The 18,012-nt window shown below is 46.0% G+C and overlaps 2 protein-coding genes across 2 annotated transcripts; one reads left to right on the top strand and one right to left on the bottom strand.

Annotated features, from left to right (window-relative positions):
• The first annotated feature begins 4,336 nt into the window (after nucleotides 1-4,336).
• LOC112875357 (protein ASYMMETRIC LEAVES 2-like) lies at nucleotides 4,337-7,703 on the top strand. The gene is made up of 3 exons (XM_025939182.1): nucleotides 4,337-4,510; nucleotides 4,699-5,782; nucleotides 7,099-7,703. Exon 2 carries the CDS (start codon nucleotides 4,737-4,739, stop codon nucleotides 5,604-5,606), a length of 870 nt encoding a protein of 289 aa, XP_025794967.1. The 5' UTR covers nucleotides 4,337-4,510; nucleotides 4,699-4,736; the 3' UTR covers nucleotides 5,607-5,782; nucleotides 7,099-7,703.
• Nucleotides 7,704-10,308: 2,605 nt separating this feature from the next.
• On the bottom strand, nucleotides 10,309-14,133 carry LOC112875358 (50S ribosomal protein L25). The gene is made up of 3 exons (XM_025939183.1): nucleotides 13,716-14,133; nucleotides 13,174-13,303; nucleotides 10,309-10,860 (listed from the first exon to the last, which is right to left on the bottom strand). The coding sequence occupies exons 1-3, from the start codon at nucleotides 14,085-14,087 to the stop codon at nucleotides 10,625-10,627; spliced, it is 738 nt and encodes a 245-aa protein (XP_025794968.1). The 5' UTR covers nucleotides 14,088-14,133; the 3' UTR covers nucleotides 10,309-10,624.
• Nucleotides 14,134-18,012: the final 3,879 nt, after the last annotated feature.

Raw genomic sequence — 18,012 nt, 5'->3', positions numbered from 1 at the left:
TGCAATTTATGGATTTGTCAATGAATGCCTTTATTGGCAAACTTCCAGCAACAAGGAACCATATCTCTTCTCTGAAATTGCTGAACCTGACAAACAACTATTTTCATGGAGAGTTTCCATCTGTGATACTAGAAATGTAAGAACCTAACCGTACTCAACCTTGGGCGAAATAGGAATTACAGCATAATTCCTTCATGGTTAGGTGTGACAAACACTAGGCTAATTATGTTTCATGGAAATATTCTGAGAAAGTTATCACAACTCGCTTATCTCCAGCTCCTGGATTTAGCTGACAACAACCTCACAGGTTCTATACCAACTGAGTTTGCCAACTTGACATCCATGAGGCAACAAATTACAGAACAGTTGGTGATATTGGTCGAATACTCTACTCAATATCCATATTTTGGACGAGTTGACATAAAGTGGAAAGGTCATGACGAGATATTTCAAAGAACAGTGTCTCTAGTTACAGGCATGGACCTATCAAGCAACTTCCTCACTGGTGAAATACCTGGAGGTTTGTCAAATTTACAAAGACTTAAGTTCCTAAACGTGTCAAGGAATTATCTATCTGGCAGTATTCCAAAAGGTATTGGGGACTTGAAGTTTCTTGAATCTCTCGACATTTCATGGAATCAACTATCAGGCACTATTCCATCAAGCATCTCAAACTTGATGTATCTTAGTTCTTTGAATCTATCTAGCAACCAGCTATCAGGCAAAATTCCAAAAGGCAATCAACTCCAAACACTCAATGACCCTTCTATGTATGCAAACAATTCTGGGCTCTGTGGTTTTCCTTTGGGCATAGCATGTCCCGGTGATTCAAAGTCAGTACCAGCATCCGATGAGCAGAAAGAATATCATAAAGACCTTGAAGAATTATGGCTATGCTATTGGATAATTGCTGGGTTTATCTTTGGAATATGGCTGTGGCTTGGTGTTCTAGTTTTCTTGAAGCCTTGGAGGGTGGCAATATTCAAATGTGTGGACAGGATGTTAGATATAGTTACGATTGCATTATGTTGTTAGTTGCTCAGCTCAGTATTTTATAGTACAAAAGATTGTACTATGAGGAGCTCAACTAAGATTGTAGATGCCCTGTTATCTAGTTTACACTACACTCTGCAGTTCCCCACCCCAGTTCAAATGCAAGATCATGCAATTAACCAGTTCTGTGATTGTACTAATGAATGGATTTCTAATTATAAAGGAAATTTGGACTGTAATATATAGGATATATTAAAATGGAAGTATGTATTACAGTGAAAGGGAATATTTGGGTATTTCTAAAATACTGAATTGAGCGCCTGCCAATTTGGATATATAGATTTTCGAGTGTTTACAGAATACCATGGTGTCGGAAACTGAGGGACTCCAGAGTTAACAAAAAATGGTATGCTGTAATTTCACCATGTTTGTTTTCTTTTCTTTTTTTGGAGTTCCTACAAACAAAGTGAACCATTATTTGCTTTCAAAAAGTGAGAAGTAAAGCAGAAGATCCCATTAATTTGATCTTACAGAACCATTTTTTGTTATGAAGCATTCTTAGAAGATCTAGATATCAATAAAGTCCAAGACTAAAATAAGGGATATAGACCCTTCTCATTTTCTGTATGTAATGAGTATGTGACAACTTGATCCTTTCCTGGATCACATTGCTTACCTGATACTCTTATCAGGGTTACTAAGCTGTGTTGAACTAAAGCAATTGCTTTTTGTTTTAACTAGACAGCGCTAATCATATCAAACTATAATTTTGGTTCCTGGGCCTTGTTACGATATTGTTAGACAAGAATGATATCCTATCGAAGTATGTGTGCAGAGGAATACTTACTAATCCGAAATAATTCACTTCCTGACTGCCATATGTAGCCTCAGGTAGCACCGTGGTGTCCATGAATATCACCCCGCCAAACTTGCAGGTGCCTTGGAACACGCTTGCGAAGCGAGAGATTCATTCCTGTGAGACTGAAACTGAACTCCTGAAATTGCAATTGCAGGTAGCACTGTGAGACTGAACTATAATTTCAAAATTCTCCCAGGGATTGCTGCCACAAGCAAGCAACCGAGCTGATCATGCCTGCAAATCATCATGTGTAGCTAGTCTGTTTTGTATCAACAGCATCAGCCGCTAATGAATCGCTGTGCCCCTGCAATTGAAGCGCACCTTGACCCACTTGTACATAGCTCTTATTCTTCAGTTGAGCTGTCACTGCATTTTTGTCGATCTAGACAGGCTTGATGCATAAGCTCTCTCTTCCATTCCTATACACAAGGAGAGCATACATGAATGCTACAAGTATACTGAAATTCTGTAAAGTGAACTTCACTATGAGGTTGAAAAACCTGAAGTCTTGAGTCATCTGGTGATGTCATTGTTACAGATCGTGATGCCAATCAGTAAGCATGTCAAAAAGGTAATATTTATATGGCCCCAAAGTGCCTTAATAAAATGCTAAGAAGGTGGGTGAAAAACTGATCGGGACTCCAAGCTATTTTTTTGGTCAAGTCCAGTGTGTATCTGAAGCGAAACGTATCCACAGAACACTGCACATTCACCCCCGTTAATTCAGCGGTTAACTGCAGAGTCTCAGTCCTCTGCTCAAACCATTCAAAAGGCACATTCACCCCCGTTAATTCAGCGGTTAACTGCAGAGTCTCAGTCCTCTGCTCAAACCATTCAAAAGGCACAACTGCTCATACCATTCTGATTTTTTAAGGCAAATAAATATGTGCAGAACGTGTATAATTTAGCAGCAGTGTTGACAAAGCCCAATTCGCTCAAATGTACTACAATCCGCTCAAATGCAAAGAACTTGCCCAAAACTGTGCAAGCAAACGCCTCCATTTTTCTTCGAGATCAAAAATTTTCGGCAGTAAGCCAGCGAGATACAAAACAGATCAGGATGGGAGACAGACTCAAACCTGAAGTTGGGACACCCGTTGGGATGCCGACAAGGAGGACTCGACGGAAGTAGTCGTCGGAATCACTGTTGCACGGCCTCAGCGGCAGAGCGGGGCGCGCCGCGGGCCGCGGCCAGGCGGCCGATAAGCTGCATGAGTCCGAGGTAATCCCTCATCTCTGCACCGACTTGAGGCGCCGCAGTATCGACATGCGGGAACGCCACCCTCTCTGCCTCCGTGGAGCAGCGACGCCGACGGCGCACGGTGGCGGCTCCGCCGATGAAGCGCAGAAGACGGAGTTCTGAAGACTTGTTGGTTTACTTCAAAAAAAAATAGACTTGCTGGGCCTCGGCTACAACAAGCTCGGTCCTACAAATCGGCTTCTCTCTCTTTCTGTGGGCTGCGCTCTGGTTAGCTTCCCAAAAGTAAAGCAAGGCCCAAATGCTGCCATCCACATATGTATTTTTTTTTAACAATCGTTATAATGTCCACGTTTGTAGTAAAATTCTCATGAACTTATATGTTTTAAAGACAAAAAAAAATCCCTAAGACGAATGTCACATTGATTTGTGGATCTTCTGTATTCTTCTAGATACATTTTTTCTACATTTTTTGGTAACTTCAATAAATGCACACTAATTTTCCCTCTATTTCTGCCTTAACTGCCAGGGTTTGTCAACCTAGCGATAATGGAAAAAACAAAACGAGCACTAGCAAAGATGGTAAAAGAAATGTAATTTTGAGTGGCGGAGAAGATTTTTTTTTATTTAGCACTTTGTTGAGGGAAACTTAGGACTGTTTGACAAAGCTGATGTAGCAGCTCCCAAGGTGATTTCAGCAAATGTTTGTCAAGATCACTCACAAAGTGATTACTTAAGTGATTCTCAAATGAATTATATTGTGGACCAGAAAAAACATAGCATGATTCATTTTTTCTGAATAGAATCACTTCCTTCGTAAAATTTATCAAAGAAAATTATTTTTTCTTTTAAAAAAATATTTTTCATATAAAATCAGTTGGAGGAGCTCTGTCGAGGACATCAATCAAGTTGGCGTAGTCGCGTAGGTTATGGGCCCCATGGGAACGGGCTTCAAGCTATGATCTTTGTGACAAATAAAGTTGTAGAGTGTGATCTCTCTACTCCCCCTATTCTACCCCGTGTTGTATTTGGTAAATCTTTGGACGTAAAAATGTTACTAATCCATCCGATGACAAAAGGTTTGTGAACGTGTGGTACGGCCAGCATTTTGAATGGGTAGTTCCGTAACCCAACTACCCCGGGCCCATCCTCGTGTGCGTGGTCGGCGATCCATCGGTCGGTGGCTCGGTGCAACCCGACCCTTCCCCACGACCACGAAACCATCCCAACTCCTGGAGCGCTCTCGACTGCCCTCCCCAACGATAGATCGCGCATCCGCCACCCGCTCTCTCTCTCTCTCTCTCTCTCTCTCTCTCTCTCTCTCTCCCTCCTGCGCTGCGTGACTGCGTCCTCCTCGTCGCGCCCGGCACCATCCTGGCTTCTGCACCGCCGCGCGCCGTGGAGCAGAGATCCGGCCCGGGGCGTCGGGCCATGAATTGATCCCCTCGTCTAATCCCCTGGTAAGAATAGTGCCCTAGCTCGCTCTTCGTTCCTTCTCCGCGGAGTCCTCCGTCCGAATCCCTCATCTCCTTCGTGGATCCATGCTCCACACGGTCGTCCGCGGCGCGCGTATCTGATCCGGCGCAGCAGCGGTCAGGATTCGATCCCCGTCCCGCCGCACTGACCTCCTCTCTTATGTATACGTCAGGCATCGAGGAGGAGCGGCGCGCCGCCGCAGTCGGCGGGATGTCGTCGTCCAGCTCGCCGTGCGCGGCGTGCAAGCTGCTGCGGCGCAAGTGCACGCAGGGGTGCGTCTTCGCGCCCTACTTCCCGCCCGACAACCCGGCCAAGTTCGCCAACGTGCACCGCGTCTTCGGCGCCAGCAACGTCTCCAAGCTCCTCAACGAGCTCCCGCAGGCGCAGCGGGAGGACGCCGTCAACTCGCTCGCGTACGAGGCCGAGGCGCGCCTCCGGGACCCCGTCTACGGCTGCGTCTCCTACATCTCCGTCCTGCAGCTCAGGATCAAGCAGGCCCGCGACGACCTCGCCGCCGCGCGCAAGGAGCTGGCCGGATACATCGGCCCCGCCGCCTTCGCGCCCTTCGTCGCCCCGCCGCAGTACCACCACCACCACCACCACCAGTACGCCGGCGTGCCCCTCGCCGCCGGGATGGGGCTCGGCGTCGGCGTCGCGCAGCCGCAGCACGGGCACGGGCACGGCCACCCGCACCAGCAGATCATGGTGCAGCACCAGCATCTCCACCACCAGCAGCAGATGGCCGAGGCGCAGCAGCTGGCCGCCGCCGTCGAGGTCGCCAGGGAGCAGGACCTCATGATGAGGCAGGCCGCCGCCTACGCGCACGCCGTGCCAGGGAGCAGCGCCGGCGCCACGGTCGCCGTCGTGCCGCCCGATGCGGTACCGTACGAGGGTGGTTTCCTCTTCCAGCAGCAGCAACCGCAGCCGTCGCAGGCGCAGACGGCCGTGGCGCTCACGTACCAGATGGAGCAGTCCCCGCCGCCGTCGTCGTCGGGCCAGTCGCACCCGGAAGTGTCGCACCAGCAGAATACGGACGGCAGCGACGAGGGCAGCGGTGGCGGCGGCGTGCCGCCGGCCTGATCTGACGGTCGGCCGGGCGGCCGCGTGCCTCTGATTTGTCCTTTCTTTAGCCCTTTTGTTTTCCTTGGTGTTACTTGTTCGTTATGATTTTTTTTCCCGTCTTCTTCATCATATGGCGTCGGCATCGATCTAGGATCCGTTCTTCCCAAAGGCAGGCGAGATGGATCCTTCTCAAGGTATTCTTCAATTCTTCCCACGTTTATATGCGTTTCCCCTATTCTTGTTTCTGGACTTCTGTTCGATTCTCCTTTTACTTTCTTGACGATACTTTGTTCATAAAAGTTCGACTGTTTATTTTAAACCAAAGAGCACATGAACATATAATGTTTACTAATCTCAAGATTTTCATCCTTAAAGCATGAATCTAAAGGAACAGTTTTCACTTGTTAATGATTCACGACTACTATCATTTTCTTGTTCCATTATGAGCCTCTACTAAATTTTGCGGTTGAAACTGCAAGTTGTTTGCAAGCGCTAACTCCAATAAAGCAATAGCACTGATATATTCTTAGTGCATGTAGAATAAACAATGGAGATTTAGAGAGAAGTGATCTTTAAGTAGGTGAATTGCTCACCCATAGTAGTATTATAATGGTGCGTTTATGGCTTCATGAAATGACTGTCCTGGTGATGGCATGTTAATAAAGAAGCGCTAGGACTATCTAGTATAAGTATCTTCTTGCATATGGGAAAACGGACTGCTTGAGCTCATGGGTCTAAAAGGCAACTTAACATGTGTAACACACAAGTAACACTTGACTACACAAGAAATGCTAGCTGTGCATGGGCGGCGGTGTTTGTACACAGATACATGGTATCCGTCGTGTTTAAAATTGCAAGATCTAAAATTACATTATTTTGGCAAATCCTTTTATACATTTTAATGCTTAACTCAGCTATCCTCTTTTATAGTTGTGTGTGCTTACAGTGTTTCCCTGCTAGAAGATGTAGCTTAACTATGAAAAAAGGATTGATATATGCTTTTGAAGTGCTGACAAAGTAAACAATACGTACTATTGGGTTTGTGATGATCCCAAAAAAAGATTCTGGCCTTCTAATAAAGTGTCTGACGATCCCCAAAAGATAATGTACTGATGCCAAGGTTGCAATGAACCTGCCTAGTAGTCGTTCAGTAATCTCTCTTTGCTGCTTAAACAGTTATTGACTGCCCTGTTAGTTAGGTACTTTCACTAAGCATGAGTAGACAGGACACATCAATCTGATGGTTAAGAGATACAAGTGACCAAATCACAATGGTCTTCTGGGATATCATTAATCCGTACAGCGTGCCTGCTATGATATCCTTCTGTGTGTTCCCGTGCGTATATACCCTTTTTCTATCTCTAGTTGTGGCTAGAAATAGGCAAACAGCTGAGGCCTCCTGCTGCATCTCACTATTGGCATCATGCATATGATATATATGAAACACTGTTTATCACCCATTCAATATCACTCACTGACATATCATTCACCTGGAATTATGCCTTGTCAGGTTCCTCGTGATCAGTTGCCTTTCTTCCTCAAGAGTTAGAGCCAAATAAATGCAAGACAGAAGGAGTGGTAGGAAATGGGGACAGATACTCATCATGGATCAGTGTAACACAGATAAATTAATGGTGGGAAGGTGGAGAGATGGGGTAGTAGAGGTAGACAGACACAGCAGAGAGAAGCATGCACGGTGTACTGCAGTGCAGGAGGGGAGCAGCAAATGGTGAAGTGAGATAGTAGAGAAACAAAATGCATGCAAACTAAAGGTGTATGCACTTTGCAGGAGGGAGCAGCAAGCATGAATAAAGAAGTTAACAAGAACAGTAGGAGCAGCTGAACATATATCTTCGGTCACATGTGCATTTGTTGTTCAACCATACGTATCTTCTTTTCACCTTTTCAGCGCGGTTATTATTAGCAATCTTTCGCCTTTCCTTTCTTTTTCCTTTTTTGTTAGTTTCTCACTCGTAAATTCGTTCTGCCATCTTGTGTATAAGTGAATAGAAGCCTTTATCTGGACATAAATAGACGGAGCTAGTCAGTTTCTTTGTGACATTATCTTTTTTTTGCTGGATTATTCGGTAGCCTTCATGCCTATGGATAGGGGGAAAACTAAGGCTCGCTTCTCGTATAAATATAATATATTAATTTCCTACGTACTGTCCCATTAATAGCATAATAACAGTTTTAAAGCTGAGCTGCATTTCTTTGGAAGAATACGAAACAAGCAGTGCCGATTATGTGCCTCTTGGACTCTTGGTAGTATAGCCAGCCCTAGTCCTAAATCATGCTTTAATTTGTTTCAAGTGGATCAGAAGAGTGCTACACTTCCAGGAGCTTCACAATCTCTCATGCATGTGCACCGTCACACCACTGTCCAACTTGCCAATAGTACAGTACATATGCTATCCCTTTCATTCATTACACATGGCCGCTACTCCCAATAGTGCAGTGTGCACTCACCTGTAGCCATCACATGCTAAGAGAATTTAATTTTAGCTAAAAATATTTTAGTTCTAAATTACACACAAAAATACACACTAGACGATGGGCGATAACCAGAAATCTTGATCGTTTATCGTTCATAGATATCAAAATCCAATCTTTATTTGAAACTTCCATAACCGGGAGAGATTTCAAAACCTAGTGGTAGCCAGCCCTTTTTCTATAAAAAACATTGGTCCAATATTTGTTGAAACCAATTTCTCATGGTATTTGAAGAAATCAATTTGATAAGAAATAATGTAATATCTCTATTCAGAAAATATGTACTAAGTTTTAGTAACAAGTTTGTTGTGGTTCAAAAAAAAGCTTGCATTAGGTCTTTTACCACAGAGGCGACGTTTCCATTAGAGAACTCTCCTACTATAGTAGTGTTAGGTGTATTTACAGTTAATTAATGTGATGTGGAAAATTCTTCTCTAGGAAACTACTGTCATTTTCGTACTTTTTATGTAGAAATATTTTTTTTGAAAATAATGTAGAAATATTTCAGCAGTGTCCTGCGGCAAAAGATCATGACATAACAGTGTACCACAACAAATTTTCACTGGAGGTATATTACGTCAAAACTTGAAGCGTCAATTTTTTCTTAGTTGTTCTGTGTACAGGGAGCTAGATTGAGAAAATGTTTGGACAGCAGAGACTACTAGTCTTTAGCAAAGGCCTTTATGGATTGCACTGAAACCAATGGATCTCACAGACAACTAGGGCTGACTTCCCATCTCCCCAACCTGGCCGTAGTAGTTCCCTTTACATATTCCATGGCTCGCCTGATGTTTCATTTTTTAACCGATCCCATAGCTAGAAAACCATTAGCTGGCCAAGTAGGTCTACTCCACCCATGCACATTTCTTAATCGTCATCACAAGTGTAGCATAAAGTGTAGTGCAAACCAAGGTTTTGGTGTACGTGCAATCTAGAGGCTAAATTACGCTCCTTGTCCCCATGTCAAGCTATTGACCCACGTTACAAATTCGGGAATCAGAACTCGATCTAGTGTTTTGCAAGCAGGCAGCGGTGGCACCAATCAGTGCCATGGCCATGTTGTGGTGGTAGGGCTCCCTTTGCATGGGAGAAAAAACAAAGTGCCATGCCATCGCCATCCCTTCTTGCTGTTACATGCCAAAATGTAAGGAGAGCAACAGCCTTGAATTTACGCAACTGTCCATACTCTACGAGAAGAGCGCTCTGCTACGCGTACAAGCTGCAGACCTCACCATAGAGAGTGGCTGACCACCCCGCTGCGGCCGGGTGGCCCCCTCCTTGTCAGCCACTGCGCATACTGATTTACCGTGGAAAACCTTTTGTGCGCGCAGCGATTTCCGCCATGAAATTCCATGGCTTTGAATGCAGAAACAGACGCGGGTCGCTTTGGTGTATCCAACTCTGGGGACCTCTGGATTTAGTCCCTAGTTGTTGTTGCTGTTGTTGCTCTGGGTGCGGTTTTGGAGTTATTGCCACGACTATCTGCCGGCGCTATTCAGTTACCAACGCTAGCAGCAGGAGTTGTCGCCATTTCCTCAGTCCTCCCCTGCGCTCTCTTTGTAGTTTGTGAGACCTGTGCAAAGATTAGTGGTATCTTTCAAGCATTGGACTCGTCCAAAAGGACAAGTGTGCTTTTGCTCATCCTGACTTTTAACACAGCAGTGCATTGCTGTCTGGGCCAAAAAAGGACATGAGGTCTACACGTACATAGATGTGAAGCTGCAACCGAGTCTATGAGCACAAAAATGCTGACAAAACAACCAGCAAGGAACGGGTTTAATATAGAGTATATATGTAACTGTAATCCAAAGCAACTATAATGCTGCGTGCTTCCTTTCAGGTCATCTTGCTTGGTTACATGTCTCGGAAACATGAGCCCATAAAGGACAACATTGCAGCTGTTTACCATCCAGATGGAGAAAACTGGAGATTGCATGCAGATGCCATCACATAGACAAGACCATGCATGCAAGCAATGGTCCATCTGCCAGGCCAGAAAAGATCAGATGGTCGGTGACTGGAGGCCAGTCTGGTGTCTAGAGACTGATCCACAAACATGAAGCCTACAAAAAGGGTTAAATACGAAAAGGTCGCCCGTGCAGGGCAACAACAACCCACATCCATTGCTCGCCGAGAATTGAGCTTGCAGCGGTCATCTCCCCGCTTCCAGTGCATGCATTCAGCATTCAATGCGTAAGATCATGACAGAACCACACAGTCGGAACTATGAAAAATAAGAATCACGAGACATTGCAAGAGCAACTTACAGCTCAAAAAACATCATGCACAATAATCCACAATGTCTACATGTTCTATGTCCCTTAACTCAGATGAAGGATGTTATTTTGCAGTCATCAATACACACAAGGTTTCTCTTCTGATTGTTCTTTGCTTGGTTCGTTCATTTGTATTTTGAAGACGATAACTTGTTTCAATCTACTACCACATTGAAATTGAGCAAACAAGTAACAAAAAAGGCAGGCTGAGAACAAGAGGTGGAATTGCTGGATGGTTGTACTTGTACCACATCAGGTATAATGTTATCAACTCTTGAGATCTTGCATTGTTTCCGACTCGACTGGCTTTGAGGCCAAGATCTTGCATACCGGCATGGTCTCGTTTTTACTCAGCAACTTGAGCGATGAATGGACATGAATGTCATGCATTAATACCCTATCTCCGACATCGAGATTTGTCAGGTCCACCTCAATTTTTGGAGGGATGTGCTCAGCCGGGCAGAGATACACCAGGCTGGTCCTTATTTTCTGCAAAAAGCCTCCTGCGTTGTCAATCGAATTCGGTAGTCAGGTCAAGCACAGAAAGCAAGTAATTCAACAGCTAGCAAATTGCATCAAAGAACACCAAGTATGAGCTAGGTGATGCACATAAAAATGTGATAAGTGGCCGAAGATATTGAACATGCTGGAATACTACGCTTCCCAAATAAGACTAAACAACACTGTATTAAAAAGTGAAAGTAAGCACATTGAAGTCGGAATTCGGGTTGGTAGAATTCTGGGAAGTTGTCTCTCTCATAATCAACCTGCTTTCATAATCAGAAGCACATTTGGGACCTATTGATTGCAGTTTATCATTGCAGGAGTACCAAAGTCATGGTTGATTCCTTATACCAGAGGTTTCGATACAAACAATAACAAGGGACAAGCCAGGACCACAGTTGATGCTGGAGTAAATAATAGAGGATACAGGTGCCGCTTCTAGAAAAAGTGCATAAACCTTGTCTATAGAACTACTAAAATGTCTGCTTCATAATTCGAATGTTTTAGTGAATTAGGATAAAGCTAATGGAATGCCTACAGGGTAGTAACATCTTACTGTAGAGCTTGCCTGGGGCTAAAAGGCTTTGTTGTTTTTGTGGTTTTGCAGTCATGGGTCTTACTGATAACGAAGCAAAGATTATATTTTTTATTATCCTGTGACGGATAATTGGTATGTACATGGGTGATATCTTAACAAAAGATGATGAGTGAGTAGGAGATAACACATACTGCTTACTTACTTACACTTGAGCAATGTTGCAGTGGAAAAGTTGTTTACATATGCATGTGTTCAGATAATCAAAAGAAGTCTATAGACTACAATCAATTGTGTTCTGCCTGCTTATGGCAGAAATGGAAAGTAGTAGGTCTACTCATGATTCATAAATATCTCATAAAGCATACTAACACTGGTTTCAGTTTATTCCATGAATTAGGAAAAGAAGTTATTTCGGTACACCATACATGCACGGTATCAGTACAGTTCTTTCTTTAAGGGACCTAAGTAATTAAGTTTAAGGCTTTAGGCATCAGGAAATTTTTCAAGTCAACCCTCACAGGGCATGACAAACCTTCGGGCAAGTTTAGGCTTTTTTTTTTTCTTACACGACCTTTTAGACAAGTTCACACCAAATTCGCAGAAAAACTCATGCTTCCCCACTCCTAGTTATGGGTTCGAGACATGATCGCTGAGAGAAGTCCTGCTTTAAATTTCTTCAGCTCTCCATCCAACACCCATTTTTCCCAGCATAACATGCAAACAGGCTCAAGATTCACATAATCAATGTGGGCTGCAAGATGAGCAAAGCTATTTCAAACTGCCAATCCTGTTTCACATTTTCATTTTTATGTTTTGGACAGATAAGATGATATACTTTGTCTTTAAATTGTGGATACGTTCTGCACTACAATCGTAAATGCATATTGCCCTCTGAAATCGCCAGCAACACGGTAAGGATCTCCTTTTCCAGATGAAGATGGCAACAACCTAAGCTTAGCATTTCATGTAACTGCAGAGGTTTGATCCTTAAATTCCGAAAAAACTCCGGGAAGGTAGACAAATACTATGATCAGAAAGTTTCTTATCAGCTCTGCATGATTTGGGAGGGAATTCTCAAGCACTAAAGGTTTAGATATCTGCTAGTTCAGCAAATGATATCCACTGACAAAAGCTCCTTTTTTCTGAAACAGACAATTTCAAGTGCTTTGATAAACGCAATAGATGAGAGAACATATCCAAGCCCTCTAATCTTCACTGCACATTAGGCATTAACAAAGAAACACGAGAAATTCAGAGAGTAGATCCATGTAATGGCACAATAATGAGTCAATGAGTGCCAGTTAGGCAGTTACAACATCTACTATGACTTACTGTTCTTACGCAGTCATGGTATTTGGGTAACTGGGTATCTACTTGTGGAAGAAAACAATTCTTTGTGTGTGTTTCAGATTTTCATTAATGGACAATAGATTTGACTAGGTAGGCATGTCATACTACCACCAATCAGGAAACTTTGACGTTCAGACAAGGAAACGAATAAGGCAAGTTGTACAACCTTTCTGAAATGTCATGTTTACATGACTGCAGGTAGTACTAAAGAGAGTTCCAGTGGGTGCCAGTTACACCAAGAGCTTGCTCTATGACTAATATTTTTCACACAGGCCATAGCCATGTACTTAGGCAATGCAAGGCATCAATTCTAAGCATGTGTTTCGGTATTGAAAAAGAACATTTCTAGATTGGCATGCCATCTAAACTTATATGCTGAGCATACCAAGAAACGTTGTCGAAAACGAAATGAAAGAAGCGGTACCTTTCTTCAAACCAGGGCAAGCATCCTCCCCCTTGAACTCAACAGGCAAATTCACCTTCAACATTGTTCCCTCGTCTGCCTGCACCATTACCAAGTTCAATATATTCCCTGTAGTTTCATCTCTATGCACCTGCACACAAAGAGCATACACATCACATACAGTGCACTGTATGCCAGATTATCTAGACCTCTGATATTCAAAACATGTATTTCTTCAAGGAAGCATACGGCTAAAACCACACTGCATCAGCGTCTCCCCTTCACGTAGCATTTGGTTATTTGCCCAACCAATATAGGAGGAAACACGTTGAGGAGGGCAGTAGGCCCAAAATTTTATTTGAAGGTAGCACGAGAACAAGAGGTAACATTTATCAAACAGCATTTACGAGCAACAGTTTCCGTAACGAGCATTTCGTCGAACAGAATGTGAGCAGACGAATAGCCCGCTACCCCGACAGATCACAAAGATGCCACTTCGTTGTAAATGCCATACAGCCAATGGATGCAACCTCCGGCGGGGAATACGAGGAAATCTCGGGTACCTTGATGGGGAGGACGGTGCCGGAGTGCACGACGGCGTTGGATCGCTCGCCCGCGCGGACCTGGAGGCGGACGGGGGTGGAGAGGAAGTAGGGCGACTGCTTGAGCATCTCCACCACCTGCCTCCTGTCTGCGGTGAGGAGCTTCCGGTGCGCGATCCCGTTCCCGGGCGCGGCGCCCGCGAGCGCGAGCAGGACCGCGGGGACGCGGCCGTGGCGGCGCTCCCGCGCCGCGGCGCGCGGCCCCGACGTCTCCCGCGGCACGGCCTGGATCGTGTGGTGGTACGACGCCGAGGCCGCCCGCCGCCACGGTGTCGGCGGCACACCGGCCGCGGCGGCGGCGGCGGCGGCCCTGCCGCGGAGACACTGCGCCATTCTCGGGTTCTGGGTTTACGGGAGGAAGGGCGCGGGTGGAGATGGGCTTTGCTGGGTGGACTCGGCGGGCTGTGGTTTTAGGCTGCAGAGAGCTCTCGCTTTAGTTGCTGGGCCGGCTCGCGCGGTTCGAAGGGCTTTAGTGGGCCGGCCGTGCCTTCTCTTCCATTGACGTGGTGAGTGGGCTCCAGTTGGGAGGCGACCGATCCCATAGCTCACCACGCCCGCAAGCTTCAAGCGCCATGGGACGCCCCAAAGTTCATGGGTGAGCTCTGCCATTGTTGGCGTGCCTGGTGTCCCCAAATCCCCCATAGCCTGGCCATAGTAATGAGAGAGAGAGAGGGGGTAAAGTTAGCTCATGCAGTGATGAAGCAGTGTTAACATCACAAAGAAACTATGAAAGATAAGGAGACAGACGTTCACCGTAGTAACAAGACAGCTGCTTTTTCGCTTCTCTCCCTCTCTTCTTCCTTCACTCTTTGTTTCCCTCCAGCACCTCAAAGATACGGTGGCACGCAAATGCAAGCACTGCTGGTAATTAAATTGATGAGGAAGAAACACGGCCAGGGTTCACGGCGGCCTAGAAGGTTCGCGCTGCGAGCTAGCTTATATATACACATGCTAACTAGCTAGCTGAGTGTATAATAACAGATCGACTGACAAACGACGACCGATATTGTTGATCGAGTTCTCAGTTCTCACTTGAAGTCCAGGCTATGTGTAAATTGTACGTGCAAATGCTGGAGCACACGTTTCCGTTCTCTAAAACGAAAAAAAAGACAATTGATATGATGGAAATATCACCTTACTGCAAATATTGGGCAGGCAGCAGGGAACTAATTAAGTAGTAGGCCCTGTAGCTGAAACCTGAAAGCCATTTCCCAAAAAAAAAAAGAAACTGAGAAACTAACTAGATGAAGCCTTTATCTGCAATTGGAGTTATTTGCACAACTGTGTGTCGCGCGTTTAGCGGATCAAAACTAGAGATGTAAGTGTAAGTGGGTATCCAATGATATTTTATGGATCAACTAAATAATTACGATGGTACGGCATTCCAGTTCATTTCTCCTGCTAAATTAATTACGCATAATGCCATCCTAATTTATTTTATCAAATTTTTGAATCAACCCAATAACCAAAAATAAATATAACTTCATCTCCAGTCAAAACCTTCCTGGCCTCATCTCATCGCCCACCTCCCCTGGACCTCATCATCGCCCGTCCGCGTCCATTGGACGTTAGTTGCAGGCCGGACAAACACACTAAAGCATGGACGACAGTGTTTTCTCCATGTCACCATGAATTTCACTTTCCGCTGAGAAAATGCTAGCTAGTTCTTCTTCAGATCGGAGTGATCATCTGCACAGCTTCACACACCATGACTGCATGACATTATTAACCTAATGCTTTTAACTTGGGAAATTAAATAATCACAAGGGGTAGTTGCAAGCACGCTTTATTATAATACCTACTACATACAAACCATTTCCAGCAAGTCCAGATTTTCTTCTTCTCACCTCTACATACGGACTACAATCCAAAATTCCAAATGGCAAGACGGTGGACTGAGCCTCGAAGGCTGCAGGGTTGAATGCAAACCACTCCTTTTCCTCATTCGGTGAACCAACAAGATTATCAGCACGGAGCGTCACCTATGTTCACCGGAATCCACCGAGCATGACATGCTTCATCTCCAAGCGCGGTGGCGGAGTCCTGGCGACGCCGGCACCAGCCCGCCTGCCCGTGGCGGGGTTGAGCACGCGGTCGTAGTGCAGGATGAGGCCGTCGTCGTGCTCAGCAAAATCCACGGAAAGGGGAGGAGGCCGTCGTCGTACTCAGCAAAATCCACGAAAAGGGGTGGGCGGAGAGCTCCAGCCACCACACGTCATCAGGCCGGGAGCACGGGAGGTCTGCGCGCACAAGGCAGCGCTTGGAGCGCGCTGCTTGGCTGCAAATAGATATGGTCACATGACCTTTATGCCCCTCTTTCTCCTCAGTCTCCTCATCCTCGGCTTGTTCTTTTTTCCCTCTTTGTCTTCCTCCAACACCTCAACTCTCCTTCAATGGTTAATTCGGCAGCCAGTATGTGGTCAGGCTCAAGCTCCATGATCCCTCGGCAGATCCACACTTAGCTCTGCTTATATATATAGATATGCTAGTAACAAACTGTCACGACCCCCATGCACGAAGGCAATGCAAGTATCACATGCATGTGTCAACTACTTGACAATGCCATGCATTTTCATGCGAGTTGCAAGCACGTAGGGGCACGATTGGTTCCGTGGTTCTGTCGAGCCAGGCCTTCCGGATGCAGTTTCCATGTGATTGGTTACCAGCAGATGCAAATGGCTCATGCGGTGTGATTGGTTAGATGCACGGGATCAGCCTGCCCTGCACCGGTGAGCCACGCCCTCCCTGGCCAGGCTCATGTCGTGCAGAAAGGTGTTGTTTGGTTGGCTGCATCCTTGCAGCATGACCAAGGAGAGCAGCTGATTGGTTGCCTGCCTATTGCATTGGCCCTGCATCACCGAGCTCGCAGGGCGCGGCTAGCCACCTCCCACTGCGATTGCCGGGCGTGGCGCGCCACCGTCGACCATTGCGGCCTGCTGAGGGCCGTCGCCGGCCTCCTCCCGCGCTCCGTCGCTGGAATCCTCCTCCAACTCGACAACACGTCGTCGTCATTCCTCTCCCGCCCCTCCGCGGGGCCCGCGGTCTCCATGGACCTCGACTGCACCTTCTCCTCCGGCGACGGTAGCAAGGTTCACGACGACTCCTTCGAGGCCAGAGGCCACTGCAACGGCCTCATCCTGCTCCAGGACGGCGCGGTGAGCTGCGTGGCGAACCCCGCCACGCGGCGGTGGGCGCACCTGCCCCCGCGGCCGCCGCCTCCGTGCGCGGGGCCCGACTACTTCTACGCCGACGATTACCTCGTCTTCGATCCGACCGTGTCTCCGTACTACGAGGTGTTCTTGATCCCCCGCGTCCGGCGTAGGTACGAGCCCAGCCTGGTAAGGAACCAGAGCAGATGCCGCCGTTGTGGGAGGGAGCAGAAATCACCTACCAAAAATTGGATCCCGCATTGGAGGAGCTAGAATGGCCACCGTCACCTTGCGTCCTCCATGTCTTCTCCTCCAGGACACGGCGGTGGGAGGAAAGGTCCTTTGTTCGAGAAGGGGCCGCCGCAGGGACCGTCGCTGATATGCGGGTAGATCCATTTCTTGGACACCGCTATGCGGTCTGTTGGCGAGGATCGCTCTATGTACAATGCCAAACTGATTTTATTATGAGGTAACCTCACTTTTCACTTTTTATGTACTTTAATTGGTATCTTAACGGTTAATGATTATGCAATTTTAATATGAACAACTGCTAACTTTTCCAGTGAAGTTGTTCTTCGTAGGTTGTCGCTGTCAAGTGAAAAGTACGAGTTAATTCAACCGCCTGTAGCATTCGAACCATACCATTGGACTGATGACTCATATGCAAGAAGGCTTTCTATAGGAAAATCTAAGAAGGGGGTATACAGTGTATTGGTAGATCGAAGTCGGATTAACGTTTGGATCCTTGATTATTCTAATGGTCAAATCAAGTGGGTGTCAAAGCAGATCGTTCGTTGGCCACTTGCCTAGGCTCCAAGAGGAAAGCTGCTATCAGCTAGAAAGCCATGGGCGTGGATGTTACATGACATCAACCCTAGCTTCGACGGGGGCTCCGAAAGCCAGGGGCAATTTGAGTGGGACTCCGATAATGATAATATTCTTCCGGACAATGGCATAGAGCAAGCTACAAATACTTTGTAACATTCCTTGGATTTCATCCCTATAAGGAGGTTGTCTTTCTAAATGACTCATTTGTAAGAGTGATAGCCTACCATTTGAATAGCCCGAAGATTCAAGACTTAGGCTATGTGTACCCTAAAGAGGAGGTT

This window comes from Panicum hallii, chromosome 9 (assembly GCF_002211085.1).
Source record: "Panicum hallii strain FIL2 chromosome 9, PHallii_v3.1, whole genome shotgun sequence".
NCBI classification, from domain to species: domain Eukaryota; kingdom Viridiplantae; phylum Streptophyta; class Magnoliopsida; order Poales; family Poaceae; genus Panicum; species Panicum hallii.
Note: the sequence above shows the minus strand (reverse complement) of the source record. Positions and strands in the feature narration are given on the sequence as shown.

Bases quoted from the DNA above. Each gene is read 5' to 3' on its own strand.
- LOC112875357 (XM_025939182.1), top strand. From the start codon at position 4,737: ATGTCGTCGTCCAGCTCGCCGTGCGCGGCGTGCAAGCTGCTGCGGCGC.
- LOC112875358 (XM_025939183.1), bottom strand. From the start codon at position 14,087: ATGGCGCAGTGTCTCCGCGGCAGGGCCGCCGCCGCCGCCGCCGCGGCC. The intron at 13,304-13,715 runs GTACCCGAGATT...CTTTGTGTGCAG, and splicing joins GCACCGTCCTCCCCATCAAG to GTGCATAGAGATGAAACTAC. The intron at 10,861-13,173 runs GTACCGCTTCTT...TTGACAACGCAG, and splicing joins TTGCCCTGGTTTGAAGAAAG to GAGGCTTTTTGCAGAAAATA.